Source organism: Lithobates pipiens, unplaced genomic scaffold (genome assembly GCF_037356315.1).
Source record: "Lithobates pipiens isolate NorthernLeopardFrog02 unplaced genomic scaffold, aLitPip1_a1.2 Scaffold_22, whole genome shotgun sequence".
Classification (NCBI taxonomy): Eukaryota; Metazoa; Chordata; class Amphibia; order Anura; family Ranidae; genus Lithobates; species Lithobates pipiens.
Window position 1 is genome coordinate 198,092,721 of NW_027507784.1, and position 13,866 is coordinate 198,106,586.

The following is a 13,866-nucleotide window of genomic DNA, read 5'->3' on the forward strand; positions in this document are numbered from 1 at the left end:
ATTTTTTCACGCCTACCCAAAACTTTTGCACAGTAGTGTATATAATTCATGTTTTCAGTTTAGTTGTAGGTTGCATTTTGAGTTTCTGTCGTATTATATGTGTGTGTGTGTGTGTGTATGTATGTGTATGTATGTATGTGTATGTATATATATATATATATATATATATATATATATATATATATATATATATAATATTATTGTATGTATGTGTGTGTGTGTGTGTATATATATATATATATATATATATATATATATATATATATATATATATATATATATATATATATATATATATATATATATATATATATATATATATATATATTTGGCAGACACCGGTATGTCGATTAAGCTTTTTTACAAGACTCGCAGGTTTGATATTTTTTTTTTTTTTTCAAATTCATTCTAAATGCCACTATCATCCTAGAATTCAAATTGACCTGTAAACAGAGGCTAGAAATACTTAACTTTCTGGGAGCCTGTTCCAGTGATGTTGCCCTCTGGCTACTGCAACACTTAGGATGGGTGAAATATCTGCCCCCCCTGCTGGCTCATACATTGTGTAGTACATCACATGTCCAGATGTCTTTAGGTTGGTCATGGTCAGCACCGCACTATGCAAAATTAGAGTGTGTGGGCAGGGCACCCTGGTGATGCTATGTTTCCACAGTATGTTCTCAGTCTTCTGGGAAAAACAACTTAAGGCATCTAGTAGTGGACTGGTACTAATGCAAGGCATAGAGCCAAATGAGAATGTATCTTGCACCAGGTGCAGGACTATTTGAAAAACAAATGCCTTAAGTTGGGCTTTAAATTTATTTTAAATATAACTGAGGTAAGTACTTTGATTTGCCTTTCTACCAGATTCCAATATTTCCACGTACAGTGGCACTCAGACTATGAGAGGCAAGGCCAGTGGTGTCATGCAGTCTTTGCATTATTTAAAATTGGGAACATGTTTACAGGTGGAACATACAGTGCCTTGAAAAAGTATCCATATCCCTTGAAATTTACCACATTGTCATGTTACAACCAAAAATGTAAATGTATTTTGTTGGGATTTTATGTGATAGACCAACACAAAGTGGCGCATAATTGTGAGGTGAAAGGAAAATGGTTTTCAATTTTTTTTTTTTTTTTTACAAATAAATATCTGAAAAGTGTGCATTGCATTTGTATTCAGTCCCCTTTACTCCTAAAATCTAGTGGATCCAGTTGCCTTCAAAATCACCTAATTGGTAAATACACTGTAGTCCATGTGTAATTTTAGTCTCAGTATAAATACAGCTGTTCTGTGAAGCCCTCTGAGGTTTGTTAGTGAACAAACCTCATCATGAAGACCAAGGAACACAGCAGACAGGTCTGGGATAACGTTGTGGAGAAGTTTAAAGCAGGGTTAGGGTATAAAAAAAATCCCAAGCTTTGAACATCTCACGAGCACTGTTTAATCCAATCTGAAAATGGAAAGAGTGTGGCGCTACAAACCTAGCAAGACATGGTCATCCACCTAAACTGACAGGCCAGGCAAGGAGAGCATAAATCAGAGAAGCAGCCAAGAGGGCCATGGTAACTCTGGAGGAGCTGCAGAGATTCACAGCTGAGGTGGGAGAATCTGACCACGGGACAACTATTAGTCATTCACTCCACAAATCTCGCCTTTATGGAAGAGTGACAAGAAGAGAGCCATTGCTCAAGGTGCTTTGGTCAGATGAGGCAAAAATGTTAACTTTATGGCCTAAAAGCAAAACGCTGTCACCAACATCATGTTGTGGGGATGATTTTCTTCAACAGGGACAGGGAAGCTGGTCAGAGTTGATAGGAAGATGGATGGAGCCAAATACAGGGCAGTCTTATGCCTCATACACACGATCAAACAATCCGGTGGAAAAGTTTGGCGGACTCAAGTCCGCCGGACAATCAACCCGTGTGTAGGCTCTGGCGGACTTTTTTTACCCAAAAGTCCAGCGGACTAAGAAAGTAGTTTTGCACTCCAATCTGTCCGCCGGACTCGCATTTCGGCGGACAGTATGGCTGTGTGTGTGCCAGTCCGCCGTACTTTTGAAATGAAAGGACTTTTCCCGCTCTGAGAAAAGTCTGCTCATTTTGAGCGTGGCTCCAGGTAGCTGGGGCCAGCAAAGGAGGCGTCGCTGGCCCCGTCACCTGGTATGGACTTAAAGGGGAATCCCTATGCCGAAAAATCGGCGTGGGGGTCCCCCCTAGGTTCATATCAGACCCTTTTCCAAACACGCTACCCAGCCGGCCAGGAAAAGGAGTGGGGACGAGCGAGCGCCCCCCCCTCCTGAGCCGTACCAGGCCGCGTGCCTTGGGGAAGGGGGGCCGCTCGGCACCCCCACCCCAAAACACCTTGTCCCCATGTTGATGAGGACAAGGGCCTCTTCCCGACAACCCTGGCAGTTGGTTGTCGGGGTCTGCGGGCAGGGGGCTTATCGGAATCCGTGAGCCCCCTCCGGGGGTCTTCTTCCATCTTCGGGGGTCTTCTCGCCAGACTCCTCCACTATCTTCTGCTCTTTTGCTAACTCTTTCACTAGCGGAGGAGCCTTTCTTCTTCGCCGCCACCCTCTTCTTCCGACTTCGGGAGTCTTGTCCCCCTCTTCGGTTCTTCTTGCTGGGCCACCGCGCCTTCTAGCTCTTTTTTGCAAGCGGTGGCCCGGTCTTCTGTCGCCGCTCCCACTGTCGCCATCTTCTGTTCGTCTCTTCTGGAGATGTTGCCGTCGCTGTCTCCGGTCACTATGACAGGACACGCGGCGTGCAGCGACTTATATAGGGACATCACCGGATGATGTCCCCGCCTATTACGATGTCCCAGTCCCAGAGGATGCTGGGACTGTGACATCATAATGGGTGGGGACGTCATCCGGTGATGTCCCTATATAAGTCGCCGCACTCTGCGTTTCCTGTCGTAGTAACCGGAGACAGCGACGAGGCAACCTCTCCAGAAGAGACGGCGACAGAAGACCGCTTGCAAAAGAGCTAGAAGAAGGCGCGGTGGCCTGGCAAGAAGAAACGAAGAGGGGACAAGACCCCCGAAGTCGGAAGAAGAGGGCGGCGGCGAAGAAGAAAGCTGGGCTCCTCCGCTAGTGAAAGAGCTAGCAAAAGAGCAGAAGATAGTGGAGGAGTCCGGCGAGAAGACCCCCGAAGATGGAAGAAAACCCCCGGAGCTGTGCAATAAACTATTTTAACCCTTGTGTGTTGTGTGTGTTTTTTGTTTTACTTTTTTTTTTCACAGGTGAATGGGTAGGGGTACATTATACCCCATACTCATTCACATAGGGTGGGGGCCGGGATCCGGGGGCCCCCTTATTAAAGGGGGCTCACGGATTCCGATAAGCCTGCAGACCCCGACAACCAACGTCCAGGGTTGTCGGGAAGAGGCCCTTGTCCTCATCAACATGGGGACAAGGTGCTTTGGGGTGGGGGGGCTGCGCGGCCCCCCCTTCCCCAAGGCACCCCCCATGTTGAGGGCACGCGGCCTGGTACGGCTCAGGAGGGGGGGCGCTCGCTCGTCCCCACCCTTTCCTGGCCAGCCGGGTAGCGTGCTCGGATAAGGGTCTGATATGGACCTAGGGGGGACCCCCACGCCGATTTTTTTTTTTTTTTTTCCCACGTAGGGATTCCCCTTTAAGTCCATACCAGGTGACGGGACTAGCGACACTTACTTCGCTGGTCCCGGCTACCTGGAGCCCCCCTCAAAATGAGCAGACTTTCCTCCGTGTGTGTGGGCGAGTCCGATCATTTCATTAGTCCGCCGCAAAAGTACCGTGTGTGGGCAGGTAGCTCGTTCGGAAAGTCCGCCAGACTAAGTCCGCTGGATAGTTTGCTGCGTGTGTATGCGGCTTTAGAAGAAAACCTGTTAGTCTGCAAAAGACTTGAGACTGGGGCAGAGGTTCACCTTCTAGAAGGACAACAACCCTAAACATACAGCCAGAGCTAAAATGGAATGGTTTACATCAAAGCATATTAATGTGTTAGCATGGTCCAGTCAAAGTCCTGACCTAAATCCAATTGGGAATCTGTGGCAATACTTAAAAATTTACAATGGCACAGATCCAAATCAGGTACCTATAATTATTATAGTAGCGCTACTATCATAAAGTCACCCATATATATATATATATAGCAAAAATATAAAGTGACAAGTGCTTTCTAATATCGCAAAAAATGGCCTGGTCAGGAAGGGAGCAAATCTTTCTGGGGCTGAAGTGGTTAATAACCATTGATAAAAGATCGGGCAGGGTGTTCCCTCTTGTAAACAAACCAGCCAACACATGGGGTTTATTTACTAAAGTTGGAGGATGCAAAATCGGGCTCACTCCTGCATAGGAACCAATCGGCTTCCAGGATTTATTGCCAAAGCTTAATTGAAAAAGCTAAAGATAGAAGCTGATTGGCTACCATGCACAGGTGCACCAGATTGAGTGCTCCAGCTTTAGCAAATCAACCCCATAGTCTTGCACTTTCACAAGGAGCAGTAAGGTTGGATTCACACCTATGCATTTTTAGCGCATTTTGCAGATTTGTACTACAGTCCATTTACCATGGTTTCCTATGGAACACGTTCTGGTGTGCAAATCTGCAAAATGCAAACAGTGCTAAAAATGCATAGGCGTGAATCCAGCCTACAGATTACTGTGTAGCAATGCAAAGCTGATGTGTATGAATATGTAATAAGAAAAAGTAGCTTTTATGTACATAGATACGTAATTGCAGAATACATTTTTATAAATGTACTGTATGTTTTAAACATTATCATACACTGTAATAATTTTAATGCCTTGTAAAAAAAAAAAAAAAAAGATCAGATTAAAGTTTACAATCATAAGTTGTTCATTTTAGGAGGCCACTTACTGACCCCGTAGGGTCCATTTACTAATGGAAAATCCACTTTGCACTCCAAGTGCAGTTGCTGTAGATCTGGGGGGAAGATCTGAAATGAGGGGAAGCTCTGCTGATTTTATCATCCAATCATGTACAAGCAAAAATGTTTTTTATTTTACTTTCATATCCCCCTCAGATCAACAGTGACTGCAACCCCTGTGTTTCATACACATGACTTAAGTGCTACCACATTTATTTAAGTGCACTGTATTAGATGTTTTTTTCTTTTTTTGTTATTATTTCTCATCTTCTTCCCCCCCTCCCCCCCCCCCTTTTTTTTTCTCTCAGACATTATTCTCTAATTTTACAAGTGACTTCGGTGAACTGAAGCAATTTCGGCAAAATCTCAGAGAATCTAAACAAATGCGTTGGGACGAAACCTGGGATGAAACTGTTCTTCCGCTCTTTAAAGGAAATTAAAACGTATTTTTTTGTATGATGAAATATTTCTTCTACATCACAATGTATGCACAATAATTAAAGTCTATCTCTAGGAAAAACATTTGTGTTTTGGATAGAGTGAGGAAGGGTTAGACTTTGTCAAGTTTCTATTGCTGTCTGTGTCACCATTGGGAAGATTCACCCTGTTTGCACTGGTGACCATTGTCACTCAGGAAGAAAGGTGGGGGAAACCTAAAACCTTGGTTGTCCCCAGAATTAGGGGGGAAATCCTCTAATGGAGACGCCTATTCCAAGGACATCTGCCTAAGAGGCGAAATTCACTTGTTTTAGGTCCTGTAACTTCCTGTTGCGTGTCTGTGCACTATTGGGAGAATTTTCCTTCACTTCCTGTCCATGACTGCAAAAAATAACCTGGCAGGGCAATTTATCCCTTCCCAACCCTATTGAAAATTGAAAAAAGGTGTTTGCTAAACATAAACTTTAACCTGTAATCAACCATTGCATTTCTCTTAAGTAAAGAAATAAATTGACTATTTTATATATATACCCTCTTGAAGCTTTTATTAGAGTCTGCCTTTGAAAATTCATCAGTTTAAAGGATCCTGAATGAATGGAGGGAGGGAAGCATTTCATATGATTCTATAAAAATTAGACAGGAACAACTTGCCTATTTTGTTTTCTAATTGCACTGCATTACGTCACCCTGCATAAATTACCCTTGTTGCTTATATTCTGTTACATTGTTCTTTATGGCTTAATACATTTTAACTGTAAAGAACTGTGCCTAGATGCAAGGATGAGCCAAAAAGCATGGCTTTGTATAGGCCCTGTTTACACCAATATGCTGCATTGTATTTTGGGATACCCTGATGCAGGCACCCTAATAGATCTTCTGAATTGGTGTTCTTGCCCCAGTCCCTGTAGCAGGGGTTTTATATAAACCTTTCACGGTTTCCAGATCAAAGAGGGCATATACCCCATCTTGGATCCAAAAATTTTAGTCAAGCTCAGAAGTTCAGTATAGACTCCCCCATGTCTGCCATTGCTTTCCTTCACCAGGGAGGCTTTGGGGCTTCTGTGGACATCAAAGATGCATACCTACATGCCCCCATCTTTCCCAGTACACCAGCAATTTCTATACTTTGCTGTGGGTTCTCTGCACTTTCAGTTTGTGAACAATACACACACACTGTGCCATGCTTTACTTGCTCTCGCATTACATAACATAATAAAAGTAAATGGTGCAATAAATTAAGTGATACATTTTGTAAACACACAAACGTTTTTCTCCTATTAAACACTAGCATGAAAGGTGTTCTATAAAAGTCTAGAATAAATAAAACACCGTTATAAGAGTATATTTGTTTCCCATGCTGTTCACAGTATTCTTTCCCAATATAAAGAACTATAAAATACCTCCATCCAAAGACAACACACTGCTATGAAAGTCCTCCCTGGAAATATAAGAGAGTCCAACTTTGGTGTCATACACCATGCTCTTCTTCTATCCAGGACTTTAATACACTTCCGTGGTCACCACTGGTGTCCAATCCCACACTCGATTGCACTCACCAGAAGTAGTGACCACTTAAGCTAATAAGTTGGTCTGGAATAGCTTTATATTGCAATCCACAGTCACTGCTCCTACAATAAACAGTAAAATGCAAGCCACACAGTCATCTATTATACCTCCAGATACTCCAATATGGCCGCCACAACCTCCAGCTTCCAGTACTTCTGCTTTGTTGTCCACCAGCCAGAAGTGACAAGATGAGTATGTGTGTGTGTGAATATATTACTGTATTCATTATAGATAATTAATACAGTATCTCACAAAAGTGAATACACCCCTCAAATGTTTTGTAAATATTTTTTTTTTCATGTGACAACACTGAAGAAATGACACTTTCCTATAATGTAAAGTAGTGAGTGTACAGCTTGTATAACAGTGTAAATTTGCTGTCCCCTCAAAATTATGTCTAAACTGCTGGCAATAAAAGTGAGTACACTCCTTAATGAAAATGGCCAATGTTACAAGGTCTCAGGTGTGAATGGGGAGCAGGTGTGTTAAATTTGCTGTTATCACTTTCACGATCATATTGGTCACTGGAAGATCAGCATGGCACCTCATGGCAAAGAACTCAAAACAAATTGTTGCTCTACATAAAGATGGCCTAGGAATATAAAAAGGCTACCAAGACCCTGAAACTGAGCTGCAGCATGGTGGCCAAGACCATACAGTGATTTAACAGTTCCACTCAGAACAGGCCTCGCCATGGTTGATCAAAGAAGTTGAGGGCACATGCTCTATCCAGAGGTTGTCAAGCAGACATGGATTAATTTCCTGTGGTCGGTCTGATGAGACCAAGATAAACGTATTTGGTTCAGATGGTGTCAAGCTTGTGTGGCAGCAACCAGATGAGGAGCACAAAGACAAGTGTGTCTTTGCCTACAGTCAAGCATAGTGATGGGAGTGTCATGGTCTGGGGCTGCATGAGTGCTTTTGCCACTGGGGAGCTACAGTTCATTGAGGGAACCATGAATGCCAACATGTACTGTGACAAACTGCCCCTCCCTCCTGTGGCTGGGCCGCAGGGCAGTATTCCAACATGACAGCGACCCCCAAACACACCTCCAAGATGACCACTGCCTTGCTAAAGAAGCTGAGGGTAAAGGTGGAAAAAAAAATATTTACAAAAATTAGATGTTTGTGAGATACTGTGTGTGTGTATGTATGTATATGTATATGTATATGTATATATATATATATATATATATATATATATATATTACACACACCATTGTTATACCTGCCCAATGCATTCCAAATTGGCTAATATCCCTCTAATGGGTAACTCCATAAATTGGCTATTATTAGTTTAATATAATGTCATCTTGTAGTTAAAAGACTAAATTCTGTCCTTTCTTTATGTAAGTACTACCTATGCTGCGATAGGTGTAAGAGAAAAAATACTAAAATCCCCCCCCCCCCCCCCCCCCCCCAAAATACAAAGAATGACAAAAACTAGCAACAATTAGTGTAGTGTGTTGCTTTTCCAGAAGCACAGGAATTTATTAATTATCCAGGTTGAAGGTAAAATACATTTTTGCCTAACTTCTGCAGCTGTGGCTATACTTGGCTACATGTCCAGTAGAAATATTGATGTGGAACAGGTGTTTGATAAAAAATAAGAAGATGGCAACATAGGCATAGAAAGTGGCTTTAGACAAACATTTCATGGATAAACAGATTAGGGTCTGGTGGGACCTGGTCACTCTAAGTCAGGGATCTTCAAACTACAGCCCTCCAGCTGTTGCGGGACTACACATCCCTTGAAGCAGTGTAAAACTCTGACATTCACAGACATGCCTAGGCATGATGGGAATTGTAGTTCCTGAACAACTGGAGGGCCGTAGTTTGAAGACCCCTGCTCTAAGTCTAAAGAGATATACTAAAAAAAAAGAATAACACCAAGGAAACTCTGGTGAAATTTGCATCCAAATGATGGCCTTAATGACAAAGAGGCAATGGATGAATGGTTTGAGCTTTTCAACTAAAGTGAAAATAAGTTATTGCCATTAAAGGATAAGTTCATCTTTAGTAACATGTCACCTTACACCCATATTTAGGATGTAACATGTTCCTAAAATAGCAGCCCCCCTATTGTAACATTTGGGCCAGGGCTCTTCTCCCCACATCCACTGTCACAAGTGGGGAAAAAAAAAAGGCAGTGCGGTCCTCCCCCCACCCAGTTACGTCATTCATTCACAGTTCAGTAAATGTGAGAACTGCAACTATCTCAATGAACTACCAGGGCGCTGATGAGCACTCTAGGTAGTTTATTGAATCTTCCTGTCATTCTGTAACTGCCTGCCCATACAAGATACGGGCAGACAGCTACACAGACGGTCTGCAGGAGCCTAAGATTGAACCCATGATCTGTTGATAACAGGTGCAATGCTATACAGGCTCCTAATAAAAAATAAATAAATGCAAATTTTTTTGCCTGCAAAAAGATGTGCATTAATTTATTTTAAGTGAACTTCACCTTTTAATTATGTGGAGAAGAATCTACAAAAAGTGGAGACAAAAATACAGGCTTTAAGAGGAAAAACTCCAACCATTCCCAGAAACAAGTGAATTCAAGGAAAAGTCACAGAACGTGTGTGAATATATAAATAATTTAGCTGTGGATACCAAACACAAGAAATGTAAAAAAATACTATAGAGATACAGGTGATTATAGTAACAATCAAGTGTACAAATGGCAAGAGGATAATGTGGAGGAAGGTATCATCTAATAAAAGAGGAGGAAGAGAAAGAAAAGTGGAAAATAGTGAACAATAACAAAGGGGGTTTCAGGAAGGAGGGGGATGGGAAAGGTAATAGATATGTAATTAAACATATCAGAAAGGAAACCACTGGAATCCAACTAGGAGGGATAGTACCCCAAATTAAAGTTTACCTTCAACAGGTTTGAACCACTCTATAATAACACACTGGGAAGGATACGGAATGGGTTCGGGTTGAAGTATGCACCGGATAAATATTTTGATAAATTTGATGCCTAAGTACAGTCATGGGCAAAAATACTGACACCCCTGCATTTCTGCCACATAATGCACCAATTTGCCTAGAAAATTGTTGCAATTACAAATGTTTAGGCATTCTCATGTTTATTTATTTTGTTTGGATTGATATGACACAAAAAAGTGGAAAAACAAAAAACCATATCTGATACATTCTGATTAAAACTACAAAAATGGACTGGACAAAATTATTGGCACCGTCTCAAAATTGTAAGAAATAATTTCATTCCAAGTTTGTGATGTTCCTGCAATTTGTAATTAAACTCACCTGTGTCAATTAACAGGCGCTGACAATATAGAAATCACACCAGCACCCAGTTATAATGGCGAAAAATTTACTCAATTATTCTGTTGTGTGTCACTGTGTGCCACATGGAGCATGGAGAAGCGAAAGAGCAGCAAAGAATCATCTGAGGATTTGAGAACAAAAATTGTGGAAAAGCATGGACAATCTCAAGGTTACAAGTCCATCCCCAGAGATCTTGATGTTCTTGTGTCAACTGTGTGCAACATTGTCAAGAAGTTTACAGCCCATGGCACTGTAGCTAATCTCCCTGTACGTGAACAAAAGAGAAAAATTGATCAAAGAGTTTGCTAAAACTTACCTGAGGAAGCCAAAATCCTTTTGTGAGAAAGTGCTGTTGACAAACGAAACAAAATTGCAGCCTTTTGGTAAAGCCTATCATCCTGCCACTAAAGCCTGCAACTAACGATTCTTTTCATAAATCGATTTTTTGGCCGATTATTTTTTAGATTAATCTGAAAATATTATTAAAAAAAAATGTAATATGCAATTTTTTTGTTTATTTAAAAAATAATGAAAAAAAAACTGAGTTATACATAGGTCATATTCAGGTATCCTATCATGATGGGGGTTTATAGTACAAGAAACCCCCCCCCCCCCAGGAACACCAATGATGGGGCACTATTTCCGCCCGGAACGCCAATAATGTGGCACAATTCCTCCCGGAAACACCAATGATGGGGCACTATTCCTCCTAGAAACACCAATGACGGGGCACTATTCCTCCCAGAAACGCCAATGATGGGGCACTATTCCTCCCAGAAACACCAATGATGGGGCACTATTCCTCCCGGTAACACCAGTGATGGGGCACTAGTGCTCTCGGGAAAACCAATGATCAGGCACTATTCCTCCCAGGAACACCAATGATGGGGCACTATTCCTCCCCCTCCCAGGAACACCAATGGGGCACTATTGCCCCCCCCAGCAACCCCAATGGGGCACTATTTCCCCCCTCCCAGGAAAACCAATGATAGGGCACTATCCGCCCCCCCAGAAATACTTATGATCAAGTCAAGGGGAACTTGTCATCACAATGTATGTACTACTGGCTATTGTATACGGCCACTACCTTATATCACGGCACTCATGGCTGTTTCTCGCCTCTATCTCTATTCCCTCGAGGCAGCAGCGGTCGGGGCTGAGGGGGGGAGCTGATGTCAGCGAGGAGGAGAGTGGATGGCGCTCACGGCTGCTTCTTGCCTCTCTATTCCTTCGAGGCAGCAACGGGTGGGGCTGAGGGGGGGAGCTGACATAGAGGAGGAGAGAGACGGATGTGCCTGGTCATATGAGCACCGCTGTATTCTCATGAGAATATGGTGGCGCCACCGCCTTGTACACAGGAGCAGGATTCACTCGGATGGATGTGGGACTGGCAGGGAGGAAGGTGATGTTAGACCAACTAATCGATAATGAAAATCGTTGATAACGATTATTATCGATTTTATTTAAATCTATTTATTTTATAATCCCATAGAGAACCTGTGGAAAGATCTCAAAACAGAAGTTAAGAAAAGGAATCTTTCCAATCTGAGAGACCTGGAGCAGTTGGCAAAAGAAGAGTGGTCCAAAACTCCAGTAGAGAGGTGTAAGAAACTCCTTGATGGTTACAGGAAGTGATTGATTTCAGTTATTATTTATTTTCTTACATCAGGGGACACAGAGCCATAGTAATAACTATGTGGGTTATATCGGACCATCAGGTGCTGGACACTGGCACGCCCCTTAAGGCATGAACTTCCCCCATATAACCCCTCACACTACTGGGAGTCCTCGGTTTTTTTCGCCAGTGTCTAAGGTGTTGGGCACGTGTAAGGATGTGTTGTACTGAGCTCCACTGGCAGTAATCCTTTGATGAGAGTCAGCCATCCTGACCGGATCCGTTCTGATGTCTCCGTAATGGACTAAATGAATGGTACCCGGGCCTCGTCATCCGAAGATGCAAGGTTTTGCTTGCGAATGCTTTAAGAGCTGGGATCCAGTACTTTTTGGTAGTAAGGCCAATAAACGTTTACTGGCAGGGTCTTATCGCAGGTCCAGGATTGTGTGACGGTTTTCTTTTAAGGTCTCAGCAAAACACAGGTTTTGTTTGTACTGCCAGAAGTTCCAAGATATAGACTGGCAGCGTCAATATCCACTATTTTCCAAATGGATTTGTCAAGTGATTGATCAAGCTTCAGCTTAAATAAGTAAATTCTTCCTTCTCAGATTAAGAGCACACTCATCCAGGGCGATTAGTGCCTCTTGGGTGGTGCGTCATCAGACCTCTATGGCTCAGATCTATAAGACCACAACTTGGTCTTCGGTTCATACGTTTATCCGATTTTAGCAAATCGATATTAAAGGTCATGAGGATGTTGCCTTTGGGCACAGCATACACTGCAGGCTGCAGAATGAGTTTTCTGGCCTCCTGTTTCCTTGATTCTGTCTCCCCCTTCAGTTGCCATTGCTATGGGACATCCCACGTAGTTTTACTATGGCTCTGTGTTCCCTGATGTAAGAAAAGAAAATAGGATTTTTATATGTACATCAGGGGACACAGATCTCTCTCCCTTCTTCTTATACACTTTGATTGCTTGGCTACATAACTGAGGACTCCCAGTAGTGGGAGGGGTTATATGGGGGAAGTTCACGCCTTAAGGGGCGTGCCAGTGTCCAGCACCTGATGGTCCGATTTAACCCACCTAGTTATTGCTATGGCTCTGTGTCCCCTGCTGTACATCAAAGAAAAGGATTTTACAGGTAAGCCGTTATAAAAAATCCTATTTTTTCCAAGGGGTGTGCTACCAAATATTAAATTGAGGGATCCAGTAATTTTGTCCGGTCTGTTTTTGGAGTTTTGCAGGAATGCATCAGATTTGGTTTTTTGTTTCTCTGCTTTTTTGTGTCATACCAATCCAAACAAAAAAAATATACATGAGAATGCCTAAACATTTGTAATTGAAACTAGAAAAGGGAATTTGGGACTTTGAGTGAGGCTGTAGACATTATGAAGGTGGACTAAATAGAAATACATATTAATCATAAAAAATGTATAATACATCTCAAAGACAAAACCACATAAATGGGAACAACATTATAGTGAATGTGATCCTAAAAATATCCACACGCACATAAGTATGTGCGCATCCAATACAGGCATCAAAGGTACGACAGTGCATAACAACCAAGTGCCACATAGTGGTCTGAAATGATAGATTTATTCATTAAATGTAATTACTTATGTACATAAGTCATCTAAACAACATTGTGAAAAAAATACAAAATTTTAAAACCAGTGAGACCATGGTATTAAAAATTGGATGTTTGGACAATTGATGATGGAATTAATGCATATATCAGCATCCCTGTTTCCCGATGCGTTTTGTTTATGGAACACTCATCAGGGGCAGATGCTTTAGGATATCTACAAGATATAAGGAGGTGTAATTAGTCTGGTTATATTAAAATATATCAGGGATGGGACAATGAAGCCCACCCTGAATACTTACATGGAGTCCCTGCGATGAAGAGTGGCGAGTGTTGATGGGCCAATTAGTGCCAATTAGTCTGTCATGGGATCTGAGGTAGTGTAAAGCCTCATGCTAGCGGAGCGCACAACACAAAGCCCCCCCAAGAACCAGAGACACAGGATGCAAATTGCTGATATTCCTAATGGAACCAGATAATGA

General features: G+C 42.3%; 1 protein-coding gene across 2 annotated transcripts in view; it reads left to right on the plus strand.

Moving 5' to 3' along the window:
• The window catches only part of ALG1 (ALG1 chitobiosyldiphosphodolichol beta-mannosyltransferase), a 94,247-nt gene extending 88,402 nt beyond the window's left edge, over nucleotides 1-5,845 (plus strand). For both annotated transcript variants that reach the window (XM_077448815.1, XM_077448816.1), the window contains one exon: nucleotides 5,188-5,845. In XM_077448815.1, the coding sequence (XP_077304941.1) occupies nucleotides 5,188-5,319 (132 nt within the window). In that variant the 3' untranslated portion in view covers nucleotides 5,320-5,845. The remainder of the gene's footprint in view (nucleotides 1-5,187) is intronic.
• Nucleotides 5,846-13,866: the final 8,021 nt, after the last annotated feature.